We start from the raw sequence: 17178 nt of genomic DNA on the forward strand, positions 1-17178 counted from the left end.
ACAAGAAATCATGAGTGACGAGCAAAGAAATGATTATAATCCATTTTAATATTTTGTAGAAAAGATGAAGGCTGCGGGACCTCTTGGCAAGGTGGCCGTGGTGACGGGGGCGTCGCGGGGGATTGGGCTCGCAACGGCCCGCCTACTCGCACAGAGGCACCAGACCTCCGTCGCACGTACGCTCATCGCCTTTTACTATAAAATAAATAAATAAATAAAGGCCGTCCGATACCCGCAGTGTTGAGTAGGAACGAAGCAGAGTTGGTCAAGGTGGCTGCCGGTCTGCCCGCGGTTGAGGTTTGGCACAACACAACACACAACACACAACACACAACACACAACACACAACACATGCCGTCGCACGCGTGTGGGGGCTCACTACTGTTTGCGTGCTGGGCAAGCAGGGCGGAAAGCATGTGGCCATCGCCTGCGATGTGTCACAAAACGAACAAGTGGAAGCGGCCATCCGACAGGTACGTCGGCCACAACACAGCTCCCGAACACTTCAACGAATGTTGTGTGCGTGTGCGGTGGTGTGCGTGTGTGGTGGTGCGTGTGGGCGAGTAGGTGGAGAGGGAATACGGGCGGGTGGACATTCTGGTCAACTGCGCCGGTGTCGCTGATGATTGCCTCTTCGTCAAGTCAAGCGCCGAAGCCATGCATGTGCGTCACCAATCTCCCAGCCACTCGGGATCAATCAGGAGTCTACTCATCACGTCGTGCGTGTGTGTGTCGTGCGTGTGTTCCTCTCCCTGTCTGTCGTGTGTCGTGTGTCGTGTCAGAACGTGGTCGGTACCAACCTGCTAGGTGCGATGTACCTGAGCAAGGCCGTTCTGCGACCCATGATCAAGCAGCGTTATGGTTCCACTCACAGGCTCTGCCACGAAATGTTTTGACATAACACACATTCCTACATTCCTGACTTCTCATTGCTTGTGGCGCACAGGGCGCATCATCAACGTGGGCAGCGTGATCGGACTGATGGGCAACTCTGGCCAAGCGGCCTATTCTGCCTCGAAAGCTGGGCTTATAGGTACGCTCTCAATTGTTTTGTGTTGTGAGCGCACGCGGTGGTGCGTGTCGTGGTGACGTGGTTCTCACGCACGCGCATGGCGGCGCACAGGGCTCACAAAATCGCTGGCGGTGGAGTACGGACCGCGGGGCATCACCGTGAACGCAGTGGCGCCGGGCTACATCGACACGGAAATGCTGCGCGACGTTCGGGACAAGATCGACCTCACCGCCATCCCGCTCCGACGGCTCGGCCGTGCCGAGGCACCTCCCCCCCTCCCTCTCACATGCACACACGACACACGCACCACCGCACACGCGCCGCACGCACACCCCACCGCACGACACACGCGACACCACCGTAATTGGCGAAGAGCAGGAGGTGGCGGACGCGGTGAGCTTTCTGGTGGGCAGCGACTACCTCACGGGCCAGGTCATCGTGCTCGACGGTGGTCTCTCCTCCCAGATATGATCGCACTTGATTGTGCGAGTGTTCCTATTCTTTTATTTCTTAGTTCCAGTTTTTTTGTTCTTGTTTTTCTCTTCCTTAAAAAAACGTTACTTTTTGTTTAAAAAGTAAAGTTAACAGCTTGGCCATGATGTGGGACTCTGTGGATCACTTCCAGCCCCCATGTCTCACTATGATTGGGTCCTCTGTTGTTGCCTGCTTAAAGAACTCTTACTCTCAGTGGGCAGTGAGGCTGCTGCGCTCTCGCAGGCCAGGAGCGGCGCGGCGGCGACCACGGTCTCCGGAGGAGAGGTCGCCCTCTTTGCCGGCGGCCAGACCTGGAACGGCAAGGTATCCGACGTGGTGGACATGTTCAACCGGTCCTCTGGCGAGTGGCGCACCGCTCGGCTCAGCCAACCCCGCTACGGGGTCCGTGCCGCCTCCGTAGGCGACCTGGCCTTCTTCGCCGGCGGCGCCGCGTACGCCGGCTCGGTTGTGGACATCTACAACGCGTCGTCCGATCAGTGGACCACGGCCCGGCGATCCAAGTACACCAGCTACGGGTCGGCGGTGGCGTCGGTCGGCGACATGGTTCTGTTCTTTGCCGGCATCGTTGGCGGCCACTGCGCGCAGGTGGACATGTACAACGTGTCGTCCGGCCGGTGGGGCTGGGTCTGTCTCTCGGAGAAGCGCCTCGGGGTGGTGGCAACGACGGTCGGCGATCTTGCTCTGTTTGCCTGTTGGATACTCATCTCTGGAGTTCCCTCTTTCCTTTTATATCCTTCTCCTTTTCTATCTTTCTACCTTGTATTTCTACCACTCCAAACTCCTACAATATATCTTTTTCTCTCCTCTTTGACGTTGTCACGTCTCCTACGGCTTCTCAGCCTATCTCGACCTTCCAACAGGTTATGGGCCCACAATACCATTAGCGCAACGACCTAACCCCATCTTCATCAATCATTTCTTCAATCGCATCTCTGCATCATGATCAACACCAACACCAACACCAACGGTCTCCAGATCACCCCTCTCCACAATCAATTGACATTCACAGAGTGGAACTGTACTGTACGACTGGCTCTCCATGAACAAGGATGTACCAAATACATCACCACTGACTACACTGCCATTGTCCAGGTGGTTGATGACTATGATGCAGAACACACTGCCACCCTCTTTGAGTCCCTTGACATCACCGCTGCAATTTCCATTGCATCAGAGTCAACCTCAGGGGAAAAATTGTCTCCTGTGAAGGTGAAATTGGCTGATGTGAAGAAGAAGCAGATTGCAGCCCTTCTTGATGACATGTCAGTGCTCAAGGTGGCTTGTGAACTGTGTAAGGGTTGGTGCAAGACGTTTGTTTTCATCTGCAGCACCATCATGCCAGATCTACTTGAGGATATCTCTGGCATGAGTGATGGCTGCCTGGTCACTCTCTGGATGGCCATCAACAACTGATATGGCAACAATGATGTTGCTCTACAGGCTGTGTGATGTGACCTTGGCAAGCCAGACATCTACCTCATTTGTGCTGGTGACACAGTACACTCAATCTGGGCTCACATCCAGGTGCTCATCAGCATACTCACAGTCAAGACTGGCGGGCACAAGATGTCAGAGTGGAGTCAGCTCATCATCCTCTCCACCACTCTCAAGAGCATCAACCCAGCCTTCAAGGCCCAATTCAACACACTCACAGATGACACGCCCACAGAGGCCATTCTCAAGGCCCTTGATCACATCAAAGCCTCTCACCATGCTGCCCCCAGCTCTGACGCCATTCTCTATGCTGGTCAGGCTGACCAGCACCACTACAGGAACCATCAACATCAGGTATGTCCTGGTCCACTGCAGCCACCATCAGGTCCCCATGGTCAGTCACATTGTCAGGGCTGGAGTGGCAGCCAGAACAAGTGGTGCTCTCACCACAGCTCACGCAGCCATTCCCTGGAGCAGTGTCACAAGGCCGCCAGTCTGCGCTCACCCCAGACCACCATGCAGGCCGCCACCCTTGCTGCAATGACTGCTGCTGCCATTGCCGCCACTGCTGCACTGCCACCTCACACGCCGCAGACATCCATCTTTGCCGCCATGACTGCTGCCACCGCCGCCACATGCCCTAGTGACTTTGCCATCATTGCTGAGTCAGATGTTGGCGCCGCTGTTCATGTGCTGGAGCTTGTGTCCCCCAATAAACAGCATCACACCTACTCCATCTTCTCCCTCATGTCACCAGTCCAGTTGCCCATGATTGCTGACACCAGCGCCACCCAGCACACCACAAACCGGCAGGACCTGCTGCATGACTTTGTTCCACTTGCCATTCCCTCACTTGGTGTGTGCTGATGGGGGTCACATTGAGTGTGTTGGACATGGCACCCTGCACGGCATCACCACCATCAGTGGCAGGCCCAGCAATGTCGTCATGCATGATGTTGTGTACATGCCCAGTGCATTGCACACACTCATCTCGCTGCAGCAGCTACTCAACGCCAGGTGCTGCATTGTGTTCAACCAGAAGCATGGGTTTCAATTCTTCCTTGATGATCAGTTGTGCCTCTTCAGCTATCAACCCAACCTCTACTATTTCACCATCACATTCATTCCTGCCATGGCCAACCCTGCTGCCAGAGCCACTGCTCTGTCAGTGGGCCACCCTCTGACATGCCTTGATCTTGTACACCACTGTCTTGGTCATGTCAGTGAGGAGTGCTGTTGGGAGTTTGTGTGCCAGTCAGCCAATCTCAGCAAGCATGAGAAGCAAGCCATGCTCTTGTCATCACTCTTGCCCTTCTGCAGTGTTTGCCTCATGGGCAAGCAGACAATGCATGGGGTTAGTTGGTCCCCAAGCACCAACCATGCTGTGCATGGACACTACCCTGGTGATCTTCTCTTGGTCAGGCCCTTGTGCCACTGATTGGCTGGTGGGCACATCTACATGCTCACCGTCACCAACTCCTTCTCCTGGATGCACTTTGTGCGGCCCCTGCCCAACAAGTCATCTGCCACCATCAGCACTGCCCTACGTGCCATTGCTGTGGGTTTTCCTCCCTCCATACACATCCATTGTGTTCACCTTGACAACACAAAGGAGCTTGACACAATTGTTGGTGAGTGGATCCTCAAGGTGGGTGGCAAGCATGAACCAACCCCACCCTACACCTCCAAGTACAATGGTGTCATTGAGTGGTTCAACCATGAGATCATGACCCACATGCACTGCCTCCTCTTCAATGCCTGTCTCTCCAGCAAGTGGTGGGCAGAGGCCACCTGGCATGCATGTGATGTCATCAACACTACTCCCTCTCAGTCCTCCCCAGCACATGCATCTCCATTCTGGCTCTGGCATGGAGCACTGCCACCAACAAGACACTTACAAGTCTTCAGCGCCCTGGGCATGATGTGTCTTCATGACCATGAGCGCCACAAGATCTCAGTGCAGTCCATTCCTGTCCAGTTCCTAGGGGTGGTGGACTACTCCTCCTCCATGTACTGTGTGTATGTGGTTGGCCAGTGACAACACCTGAAATGTCACCTTCAATGAGTGCAGCACCTCATGACCCTTGGATGACCTACAGCAGCCTGGCACCATGTTTGCCTACATTCCACTTCAGGATGACAATGATGACAACAGCAGTCTCCATGTGCCCCCAGCTGACACTGCACTACCTCCACCTGCTACATCAACTGTGCTGGCCCCAGCACCTACCCCTGTCCCAGGTGATGATGCCTCTGCAGCGCCACCTGTCAGCGGTCCCTCAGCAGTGGAGGGTGAGCCACCTGGTCCTGCTGCCCAGGCACCACTCCCCAGATTGGAGGAGATCCCCTCCACACACAACCTGTCCACATGAGACATGTTGGATAGCACACCTGTCCAGGTCATCCCAGCCACACAGATTGTTGACTCTGCTTGCAGCTCCACTACCACCAGCAGCAAGTAGGTGGAGTGTGCTGCCACCACCAGTGCGAAGCATGGCAGCAGTACTGTTGTGGTGACATGGTCAGGTTGAAGTGTGCATCAGCCTGTGTGGTTTGCCAACAGGCCACCACCCAAGGGCGTGCTGGGCACATGCTGTGATGCCAGGATCTTGAGGACTGAGGAGACAAGGTTGAGCCTGGTGCTGGTGCATGTGCCCAGCACGCCCTTGGGTGGTGGAACTCAATGGACATAAACAACACTTTCCTGCAGGCTGATCTCCATGAGGAGGTCTATGTGACACAGCCAGAGGGTTTCATCAACCCTGACAAGCCACATCACATCTTCTGTCTGAAGAGAGCCCTCTATGGCCTCAAGCAGGCGCCTCTCACATGGAATCACACACTAGACTCTTTTCTCATCAAGATAAGCTTCACCACAGCCACCACCAATCTGTGTCTCTACACACTGCACAACCACTCTGCAGTCAGCAACAGCAAGGACATCATCTACAAGCCTGACCTCCACTGCATCTTTGTGCAGTCCACCATTATCATAAAACCACTTGTCATCCTCTCTGTCTATGTGGACGACCTCCTCATTGTCAGTCTTCCCAATGATGTTGACACTGTCAAGGACCTATTGCGCAATCATTTCCACATCAAGGACTTTGGCCTGGTGTCCATGATTCTCAGCATGGACATCAGCTATGACATCACCATGTGGTGTACTCAACATCTCTCAGCAACAGAAAATTCTTGACCTGGCCAGCAAGTTCAAGCTCATCAGCACCAAGCCACTCATGTGTCCTCTCCCCACTGGCACCAATCTACATGTCATCAAGTGCACTTCACCCACACATGCCTCTCTCAAGTATCAGCAACTAGTTGGAGCCCTCCTCTACATCACTCTTGTGATGTGTCCTGATGTGCTACATGCTGTTGTCTACCTGTCCTGGTTTGTCTGCATGTTCAACAACACCCACTTCAAGGCAGCATGGCATGTCCTATGATACCTCTATGGCACCAGTCAACAGACAATTTGGTACACCCATGACAGGAGCTGTGCTGTCATGAGTAACAACCTGATCATTCACTGTGACGCCAGCAATGGTACTGATCCACTCACAATGAAGTCTTACTCCAGCAACATTGTGGTGTGGGCTGGCAGACCCATTGCATGGTGGTCAAGACTCCAGAAGACAGTGGCGCTCTCCACTGCTGAAGCAGAACTGGTAGCAGTGATGGACGCCACTTGACAAGCACTCTACCTGCAACATCTTCTACCAACACTCAGCTTCCAGCTCAACCAACCAATCCAGATCCTGAACAACAATCAATCAACCATCACCATCATGCACAAACCAGTCTTTGCATGGCCCAAGAGACTCAAACACATTGCCATCAAGCACGTGTTCATGTACAACCACATTCAGCACAAGGACATCTCAGTCAACTACATCCCCATGAACAAGAACCTGGCGGATTTCCTGACCAAGCACATCACCAGTCCAAAGCTCGTTACAAGGCAAAACTGGACCTCTCCACCAGAGGCTGAATGTGCTCTCAGTCACTCTTGATTCTGGGGGGGAATGTTGGATACTCATCTCTTGAGTTCCCTCTTTCCTTTTATATCCTTCTCCTTTTCTATCTTTCTACCTTGTATTTCTACCACTCCAAACTCCTACAATATATCTTTTTCTCTCCTCTTTGACATTGTCACGTCTCCTACGGCTTCTCAGCCTATCTCGACCTTCCAACATTGCCGGAGGCACCATCGACGGCGAGTGGGCCGTGGGCTCGGCGGTGGTGGACATCTTCAAGCTTGGCGCTCTTTGCTGGAGGCTACCTCGGCGAGAGGTATGGCGTCTCCGCGGTGGTGGACGTCTTTGATGCATCCGCCGGGCTCGTCTCGCCTTCCCCCACGCCATCAGCGTCGCCTTCGATCTCCACGTCACGTTCGCCGACGCCGTCAGTGTCGCCCACACCCTCCACTACGCCATCTACCACGCCGTCACCGTCGCCCACACCCTCCACTACACCATCGACCACGCCGTCACCGTCGCCCTCACCTTCGCAGACGCGGTCAGCGTCGCCCATAGTTTCCACTACGCCATCGATCACGCCGTCAGCGTCGCCAGTCATCTCTCTCTCGCCTCTGCTGCAGCCCAGCCATTCGCCATCTGATCACGGCGGCTCAAGCGACAAGAAACTGGCGCTGGGCCTCGGCCTGGGTGTTGGTATAGCGGCGGTGGGCGGCTTGGTCGTCGTGGGTGGTGCAGTCACGCTCCACTACGTCAGGAAGAGACAACGATCTCGCGACAGCTTTGACTATCAGCTGGTTTCAAACCTTTAATACAACCACGACAAGCTTGGTCGGGTGGTTAAAAGCGAAGAAAACGGCCGAGCGGGAGAGCCACAACAATGAGTTGGAGCCCCCGCGCAACCTCCCATTCGGCGGCCGGAGGCTCAAAGCAAGGGCCTGTCAACCTTGTTCTTCTCCCTTTGGGCCTATCGGCGGTGGGCATAAATTGCCTGCTGACCTATCATCCTCGGCTTACCCCCAGATATTACGGTGATCAGAGTTGGGGCTGCATGTTTGCACTCCCAGAAGCTGTCTCTTCTCTTTTTTTTTTGCTGTGACCCAGTGCAGTTCAGACAGCTCTGCAAGTTTGATCCCTTTCCACACTTATCAAGCAAGACCAGGGACATGCATAAGTTTGTGGGCGCTGTGCTGGCCCTGATTCTGTGCCTCGCTGTGGGCATGAGCTCCGGGGCGACCTACTACCTCTACCCGGACAACGCCGGGTGGTCGACCACCCTGAGCAGCCTCCAGGCCGGCGACACTGCCATCTTCGCCGCGTACGCCCCCTCCCGCCTCCCAAATTTTGAGGCATACCAAGAATTCCTCATAATTCTCTGTTTAATTTTGGTGTAGAGGCACGTACACCCTCACGGGGTACTACGCGCTCAACCTGGCCGGTACGGCGGCCGCGCCCATCGTGGTGAAGGGCGCCGGTGCGGGTCAGACCATCATCCGCCAGCAGAGCACCGTCCAGAACATCGTCAACATGGTCGGCCAGTACTTCAGCTTCTACAACATGTCCTTCACCGGCGGTTCTCGCGGCGTCCGCCTCGGTCCTCGTACGTTTCTCACACGATAGCATCTTCTTATATCGTGTACATTGGCATCTCATATATATCTCTATATATTGTTTATTCTCTACAGAGTCAGCGTCGTACGTCACGTTCGAGGGGGTGCAGATCTACCATACCCAGGCGACGGCGTTCAGCGCCAACGACGCCGGCGCCGTCTACTCGAACCTGGTGCTGCGGCGCATGGAGGTGTACGACACGGGCTCGGAGACGGGTGAGTGCTTCTACCTCGGGTGCAACAACGACGCGTGCCAGGTGCGCGACAGCCTCGTGGAGCTCAACTACTGCCACGACACAGCCACCGCCCAGGCGGGCTACGGCAGTGGCATCCAGCTCAAGACCGGCTCCTACCGTACCTTATTTCCACACATACACACACACGTGACTTCTGGCCATTCTTTGATTGCTGATTGGCTGGCTCTTTACACTTGTTATTCTTAGGCAACATCATCAGGGACAATGTTATCTACAACACTGGTGCTCCTGGCATTCTGATCTACGATGACTACCAAGTATGACACTTTTCACATCTCACATGCAACCACACGCGAACAAGTGTAAAACTGGTTTTTTTTAAACTCATGTGCCGATGTGTAGAGGGGCGTGAACTTGGTCGAGGGCAACGTGATAGTGGGGACCCAGGACGCTGGCATTCAGCTCAGCTCGGGCGCCATCATCAGGAACAACATCGTTGTGGGCGCGGCGGGTTACGGCATCTTCCTGGCCAACAACCAGAACCAGCAGAGCGGCGTGTTCCACGACGTCCAGATCGTGCACAACACTGTTTATAACTCCGGCGCTGCCGATCTCTACCTCAGGGTACGCTCGCACACTACTGGCTTGTTGATTGATTCGATGACGACATTCCTTGCTGATGATGAAACACACGCATTTGGTCCAGGCGCTGAGCGGAAGCCAGTTCGTGATCGCCAACAACGCGTTCCTGTCGTCAAGCAACGCCTTCGCCGTGCAGACCCAGACCAACACCGTGTGGCTCAAGAACGCCTACGTGTCCGGCTCCGCCCCTCCTGGTATACACACCGCACAATTTCCTCACATTTCCCACGTTATCGCGTACCAACGTCAACTGTGTGTCTGGCGACAATCACTGATCGACGCGCGTATGTGTGTCGCGGTGTATTTGAAGGCGTGCCATCGACTGGTGTGTTCCAGGTGACCGCCGGCGCGGTGATCAACGCGGGCGCCAACAACTTCTACCCGTCGGTCGGCAGCCCGCTCATCAACGCCGGCAGCACGGCCTATCCGTCGCCCGCCACCCGCGACTACAACGGCTCCCCCCGAACCGGCTCCACCCCCACCGTCGGCGCCTTCGTAAGTCGCCACCATTTTATATATATCTATATATTGTATTATATATTCTACATAGCTCCGACATAGTTCGACTTACACTCGCGCGTCATAGACCTACACGACTTCGACCAATCCCGGCGCGGCCATCGCCCGGGGCTTCAAGACTCTGATTGGCTCGGCGCCCGCGGCCTCGGCCAGCTCCGTGCCCAGCGCGTCCAGGACTCCCTCCTCGACTCCCACCAGGACTCCCACTAGGACTCCGTCGCCCAGCACTTCCAAGGTCGTCGCGCCCAGCGCCACGCGCACTCCGACCGCGACTCCCACCAGGACTCCCACTAGGACTCCGTCGCCCAGCACGTCCAAGGTCGTCGCGCCCAGCCCGTCGCGCACCCCAACCGCGACTCCCACCAGGAGCCCGACCAGGACTCCCACTAGGACTCCGTCGCCGAGCACGTCCAAGGTGGTCGTCGCGCCCAGTGCGTCGCGCACCCCGACCGCGACTCCCACCAGGACCCCTACCAGGAGCCCGACCAGAACGCCATCCGCCAGCCCCCAGTCCCCCAGCACCGGTAACACGTACTACCTGACCCCGACCAGCGCTTGGACCACCACCATCGGCACCCTCCAGGCCGGCGACACTGCCATCCTTGCCGCGTACGACGAGCTCGTCTTTTTATCTATTATCTGTGTTCTATTATCTAATATCTGTTATTTCTTTTTATTGTTATCATCACCATTGCTGTTATTCTTCGCATTCTTACCTGCGCTACGTTCGTGTATGTAGTGGAACGTACACGCTCAACGGCTATTGGGCGCTCAACCTTGTGGGCAGCGCGAGCGCGAAGATCAAGATCAAGGGCGCCGGCACGGGCCAGACCATCATCCGGCAGCTCAGCACCGCCCAGAACATTCTCAACGTGCAGGGCCAGCACTTCGGCTTCTACGACCTCGACTTCACCGGCGGCTCTCGCGGCATCCGCCTCGGCACCCGTACCACCCCTCCCCTACACGTGCCACGCATTCCACAGCCATTTCCTGTATTCCTGGCATTCTTCCACACCAACTAACCTGGTGGGAAACCTGGTGAATTCCCAGAGTCGACTTCCTATGCTACTTTCGACAATGTGCGCATTTACTCGACTCAGTCGACGGCGTTCAGCGCCAACGACGCCGGCGCCGTCTACTCGAACCTGGTGCTGCGGCGCATGGAGGTGTTCGACACGGGCTACGACACGAGCGAGTGCTTCTACCTCGGGTGCAACAACGACGCGTGCCAGGTGCGCGACAGCCTCGTGGAGCGCAACTACTGCCACGACACCACCAACGCCGTGGCCGGCTTCGGCAGCGGCGTCCAGATCAAGACCGGCTCCTACAGTGCGTGCGCCCATACTGTGTGTGTGTGTGTGTGGTGTGTGTGCGCTCACGCTGTGAACTACAAAGACAACATCGTTAGGGACAACGTGTTCTACAATGTCAACGCTCCCGGCGTTCTGCTCTATTCCGACTACCAGGTAAACACCCGCGCGTGCGACACACACGACACGACACACGACACGACACGACACAGGACTGACCGACGCAACAGCGCGGCGCCAACTTGGTCGAGGGCAATGTGATCATCAACTCGGGAGACAACGGCATCCAGGTGAGCTCGGGCGCCCTGATCAGGAACAACATCATCGTGGGCGCGGCGGGCTACGGCATCTTCCTGGCCAACAACCAGAACCAGCAGAGCGGGGTCTATTCCAACGTACAGATCGTCCACAACACGATCTACAACTCGGGCTACGTCGACCTCTATCTTCCTGTACACGCTTCTCCTTCTCCTGTGCGGCATTTTAGCTCTTGTAACTCAAACCGCACACACTCACACGCACACGCACGACACGCAACGTAGGCTTTGAGTGGAAGTCAGTTCGTGGTCGCCAACAACGCGTTCCTGTCGGCCAACGCCTTCGCGGTGCAGACCCAGACCAACACCGTGTGGCTCAAGAACGCCTACGTCGGCTCCACCCCGGCCGGTACGCTCTAACCACCGCACGCCGACCGCACACGCCGCACGGCGAGCTTGGCTGACATTAGAGAACGCACACACAAGGCGTGCCCTCGACCGGCGTGTTCCAGGTCACGACCGGCGCGGTGACCAACGCGGCGGCCAACAACTTTTACCCATCGGCGACCAGCGCCCTCAAGAACGCCGGCAGCGCGGCCTATACGGCGCCGGCGACCAAGGACTTCAACAACACGCCCCGGTCCAACACCACCCCCACTGTCGGCGCCTACGAGTACACCACCACTACAAATCCTGGCCCGGCCATTGGTCCTGGGTTCAAGTTCTGAACCAATCATCTTGCAGCATGACAACTTGTGTGTGACCAATGCTACTGCTCTCTTTTTTTTTACTCACCTATCAAGGAATAGACGTGAACGGTGGCATAAAACACAACATTCTTCTCCATCGCCAGCCGCGGCTCGTTCGAAGAGGTCTCGGCCTTGCTCGAGCAGATCCTGCGGGCCAAGAAAGTGGTTGACGACCACAACGACGTGCCCATGGTGCTGCAAAATGCACCAACCAGTGATGCTCTGGACAGAGCGCAAAAAAAAGGTTGCTTTTACTCTTCTGATCCTGTTTTCCTTCGTCTTGGTTATGAGTCTTGCACGCTGGTCGGCATCGTTTATGGTTAAGACTACGACGGTATCTGATCGTCTTCGATCCGGATGATAGATCGCATTGCAGGTACGGAGAATTTTTATCGACGGAACATTTTTTTGAATGTGCGCCGAGATTTTTGCAGATAGAATGCTGTCTGCATTCCGCCGAAGCTGATATCGTATCGCCGACAGCTGATAGGGCCCTCTTGTTCCTCCTTAAAACGAAGAACCAGCAACTCGACACCGACCCTTACACAAATCGACACCACCACAACAATGCGCATTGCAGTCACTGGAGCCACGGGAAACACTGGAGCGGCGGTTGTGAGGGCTCTGGCCCAGCCAGACCGGGCGTCACCACGTCCTCGCCATCACCAGAGACCCTCAGGGCAAAGCTGCCCAACAGCTTGCAGAGCTCCCTGGCGTCGTGCCCGTCACTCTGGAGGACGCCTTCACCGAGCCCGTTGACAGGTCAGTGCATTCATGGGCGCTTTTTCGTGGACGCCTGCACTCACTCCTTCCTCTTTACAGAATCTATCTGGCCAGTGCGGTTACCCGGGACCAGTTCCTCGTCGAGACGGATGTCATCATTGCCGCGCGCAAGGCTGGCGTGGAGTACATCGTCAAGTTGTCCACTGTTGACGCCTGGATGGAGGTCTACAGCGACATCTTCTACGCTCGTTCGCATCTGGCTGTCGAGTGCTTCCTGGAGCGTGGTGACATCCCGTTCACCTGCCTGCGAGCCAACCTCTTCCACACCAGCGTGGGGATTGACCTCGACGCTGTACCCAAAACGAACCAGTTCAGAACATTTCTCCATGGAGCCTCGGTGGCCACCATCGATCCGGACGACGTGGGAAGGGCAGCAGCCGCTCTCCTGTCCCTGGAAGACCCCTCGCGCCACTACAGCAAGAAGTACATGTTGACCGGACCAGAGGATGTCAACGACCAGAGGTCCACTCTCTCCCTGCTTCCCACATATGTGAACAAGAAGGATTGGACACAGTGATCTGACCCTCTGTACCCATCTCTCTCAGCATTGGCGAGGCTCTCAGGGAAGTGCTTCAGGCAGACGTTACGTTTGGCGGAACGCTCACGGTCGACGAGTTCACAAAAGCGACAGGCTCCCCGATCAACCCAAAGAGCCTGCTTCCCCCGATCACCTTCCTCAGGCAGGGCAAAGGAGATCGCGCGCATGCGGTCGCCTCCCCAGAGATGCTTGCTCTTGCCCCGCCCAAGGGCACCTTCAAAGAGTTCATCACCCAATACTACGCCAAGAACTGAGTGCCTTGACCTTGCAACCAATAAACGCAATATGGTGATGCCCCAAGCCCTTCAAAGAGGAAAGTGTTCAGACTAGAACCAACGACCACCTGTCAGAAGGATGTTGTTCCTTATGTTGACCTTGTCCTTGTAGAACAACAAGACACTCAAACTCCTACATGTTCAATGAACAACAACTCCATGTGACCAATCATCTTATTGCAAATGACACTTAAAAGAACAGAACATCCCTTTCTTTATTCACTCCTCTGGAGGCCCAACAAGGTCAGCTGTTGCTGTTCACCATTGCCTACTCAAACAATCTGCTCTGTGAGAGGTGGTCACTACTCACAGCCACTACCACAGAGCACTCATTGAAACCATCATCCATGAAGTGTGATTGACCTCTCTGCAACTACTGCTGGCGTCCTGGGCACCTACACGCAGTCCACCAACACAGACTGGCCAAGCAAGCCAGTGTAGCTGACAAAGTCATCACACCCAACACCATGGCGCTGGTCATCACCAAAACCAAGTCAGCACTGGTGGCAGCTGACCCAGGAGTCAGCTTGTGGTACCTCAACTCTGGTGCCACTTCACACATGACAACAAACTGTAACTGGTTTCACAGCTATGAACAACTGACTGGTCACTCAGTTGCACTCAGAGACAACCATACCATCCACACCATTGGCTGTGGTTCTTTCAAGGCCACTGTCAACCTCAACAGACAACAGCAGTCAATCCAGCTACATGACATTCTCCATGTGCCTAGCCTAGCATGCAACCTCCTGTCCATGTCACACTTTGCCTCTGCCAGGCTCACCATTGAGATCTTGGCCCAAGGCTGCTGAGTCTTCTCCAAGCACAGTTGTCAGACTATCCTCCGCCCAGCCAACCTCAGTCAAATGCTGGTAGTCTCCCTACACATTGACAATGCCCCCAGCAACCATGCACTCACCGTCAAGTCACCTCCTGTCTACCTTGAACTCCTTCATTGTCATCTCAGTCACATCTGTGAACAACATCTTCAAGCATCCATCAGCAGTGGAGTGTCTGTCAAGCACAGAGACCATCTCAACCAGTGTGAAGTCTGCATTCACTCCAAGCAGACACATGTGCCTATCAGCCACAGCCCCATCCAGCATGACAAGGCCATGCTCAAACTCATTCACTCCAACCTCTGTGGACCACTCATCAAGACACCAGGCAGACACCACTACTTCATGTCATTCATCAACAACCACACAAGGTACACACAAGTCTACCTCATCAAGGCCAAGACTGGTCTCACATCAGCATTCAACAACTACCTACATGCCATCCCAGCCACTCACAAGTGCCAGTACCTATGCTCCAATCAGGGAGGCAAATACATGGGACAAAAGTTCCAAGACCTCCTGTGAGTGAATGGCATCACCCACATGCCTGTTGCCTCACACACACCCAAGCTCAACAGCATTGCTGAACAGTTCAACCATACAGCTCTCACAATGGTCTGAGCCTACCTGGCGGAATTGGGCATCAAGCAGGAGCTCTGGGGCGAAGCCCTCCACATGGCCATCCACATACTCAATCACATGCACAACAGCACTTCCTCAGTGTCACCATTCAAGTGCTGGTTCAGCAAGCCTGCCACGCTGAGCACATGTGCTGCCTCTGATGGCATGCCCAAGCTACACAACTCCAACCTACGTCCATCATCTGATATGGGCTTGAGGGGTGATATTGAGGTCAACCCCACTTTGAATGCAACCTGTTGTTCACAATGGATGTGCATGCCCAATGTTTGACTTTAAGAGCTTACCTCCATTGCAGGAGAAGCACTGAACACCCTGAACAGCTACAAAGAAGTGCTTGCCTTGCTGGATGCCACTCACTGGCAGAAGGTGATGCAGGAGGAATTTGAAGCCCTCATGTGCAATGGAACCTTCACTCTGGTTCTGCTACCACAGGGGCACAAGCCCATTGGCACTTGATGGCTGTACAAGGTCAAGCTCCACACTGACAGTTTGATTGACCACTACAAGGCCAGATGGGTAGCCAATGGCTTCACCCAATGCATTGGCATTGACTATGACAGCACCTTCTCCCTGGTTGTCTGCATTGAGAATCTTCATCTACTACTTGCCTTTGTGAACGTGCACAACCTCAAATCCACCAAGTCAATGTCAACACAGCCTTTCTCCACACCAAGCTCACCAAAGAGATCTACATCACTCAACCCAAAGGGTTCATCAACCAACAACAACCCAATCATGTCAGATGCCTGCTGCAGAGCCTCTATGGGCTCAAGCAAGTGCCTCTTGAGTGGAATTGTGCCATTGACACTCATCTGTGCAAGTCTCACTTTGAACCCACCAACTCAGATCTGTGCATCTACATTCATCAAGGTCATCACCTAGCCATCATCACACTCTACATTAACAACTGCACCATCATCACCCACCAGTCCAAACTTAGGGGTGTCAAGCAGCTCATTGCTGACGGCTTCCCCATCAAGGACCTTGGTGAAGCTACCTTGGTTCTTGGCATCAAGATCCATCACAACTGTCAAGCTGGCAAGCTCTACATCCACCAGCATGGCAAGATCAACAACATCCTTGCCACCTTTGGACTTGACACCCAAGATGGATGTTGTGGTGCTGAGTCCTTCATGGTGAATTTGTCAGAGAGAGTCCCCTTCACAGCATCAATGTCATCAGAGTGGGCAATGATCAGGCAGTTGTTGATGTAGATGGAGATGATTACCAGTCTCCCCCCCATTTACCACCCATCAACTGCTCTCAATCTTCAATGACAACCAGAGTGTGTTGGCCATCATCAACACCTTGTCTGGTACCTACCACAGATGAATGAAGCACTACAACATCAAGATTGCTCACCTTTATAATACTACTGCCCACAGCCAAGTTAGCTACACCTACTGTCCAATGGACAATATACCTGCTGATGTTCTCACCAAGGCACTTGGACACATCAAGCTCATTCATCATCAGCAATGCCTAGGGATGACCAACTGACCCACCACATGAGGGGTGTGTTTGGACTTGAACCAACAACCACCTGTCAGAAGGATGTTGTTCCTTATGTCAACAGTCAACCATCCTCATAGAACAACAAGACACTCAAACTCCTACACGTTCAACAAACAACAACTCCATGCGACCAATCATCTTATCACAAACAACACTTAAAAGAACAGAACATCCCTTTGTTTATTCACTCCTCTGTTCTCTCTTCTTCTCTACAAAATACACTTTACATAAACCACTATGCTGCTACACATTTCCTGCTACAACAGAAAGAGCAAGCTGTGGTTGTGGTTGTGGTTGTGCTTGTGCTTCTTTGTCATCGCTCATTCGTCAATGGACAAATCGATGGAGAATACAAAATGGACATGTACAGGGGTGACATCT

At 54.4% G+C, this 17178-nt stretch overlaps 5 protein-coding genes across 5 annotated transcripts; all 5 read left to right on the forward strand.

The window, feature by feature from the left end:
* Positions 1–64: 64 nt before the first annotated feature.
* On the forward strand, positions 65–2391 carry ACA1_157560 (3oxoacyl-[acyl-carrier protein] reductase, putative; the record flags this gene model as incomplete). The annotated part of the gene is made up of 10 exons (XM_004348432.1): positions 65–176; positions 239–297; positions 405–473; positions 568–663; positions 783–861; positions 947–1033; positions 1124–1267; positions 1386–1460; positions 1701–2218; positions 2368–2391. The coding sequence occupies 10 exons, from the start codon at positions 65–67 to the stop codon at positions 2389–2391; spliced, it is 1263 nt and encodes a 420-aa protein (XP_004348482.1).
* Positions 2392–5624: 3233 nt separating this feature from the next.
* ACA1_157570 (RNA-dependent DNA polymerase, putative) lies at positions 5625–6390 on the forward strand (the record flags this gene model as incomplete). The annotated part of the gene is made up of 2 exons (XM_004348433.1): positions 5625–6105; positions 6266–6390. The coding sequence occupies 2 exons, from the start codon at positions 5625–5627 to the stop codon at positions 6388–6390; spliced, it is 606 nt and encodes a 201-aa protein (XP_004348483.1).
* A 342-nt stretch (positions 6391–6732) lies between these two features.
* On the forward strand, positions 6733–7733 carry ACA1_157580 (uncharacterized protein; the record flags this gene model as incomplete). Its single annotated transcript, XM_004348434.1, has 4 exons — positions 6733–6937; positions 7120–7237; positions 7312–7504; positions 7545–7733. 4 exons carry the CDS (start codon positions 6733–6735, stop codon positions 7731–7733), a joined length of 705 nt encoding a protein of 234 aa, XP_004348484.1.
* Positions 7734–8087: 354 nt separating this feature from the next.
* On the forward strand, positions 8088–12184 carry ACA1_157590 (uncharacterized protein; the record flags this gene model as incomplete). The annotated part of the gene is made up of 15 exons (XM_004348435.1): positions 8088–8239; positions 8316–8521; positions 8607–8885; positions 8975–9045; positions 9131–9352; positions 9435–9564; positions 9681–9865; positions 9957–10304; positions 10401–10498; positions 10629–10834; positions 10940–11218; positions 11285–11355; positions 11430–11651; positions 11742–11865; positions 11943–12184. The coding sequence occupies 15 exons, from the start codon at positions 8088–8090 to the stop codon at positions 12182–12184; spliced, it is 2835 nt and encodes a 944-aa protein (XP_004348485.1).
* Positions 12185–12772: 588 nt separating this feature from the next.
* On the forward strand, positions 12773–13780 carry ACA1_157600 (NmrAlike family protein; the record flags this gene model as incomplete). The annotated part of the gene is made up of 4 exons (XM_004348436.1): positions 12773–12820; positions 12843–12967; positions 13028–13450; positions 13534–13780. 4 exons carry the CDS (start codon positions 12773–12775, stop codon positions 13778–13780), a joined length of 843 nt encoding a protein of 280 aa, XP_004348486.1.
* Between the last annotated feature and the right edge of the window lie 3398 nt (positions 13781–17178).

This window comes from Acanthamoeba castellanii (assembly GCF_000313135.1).
Source record: "Acanthamoeba castellanii str. Neff unplaced genomic scaffold scf7180000084724, whole genome shotgun sequence".
NCBI lineage: Eukaryota > Discosea > Longamoebia > Acanthamoebidae > Acanthamoeba > Acanthamoeba castellanii.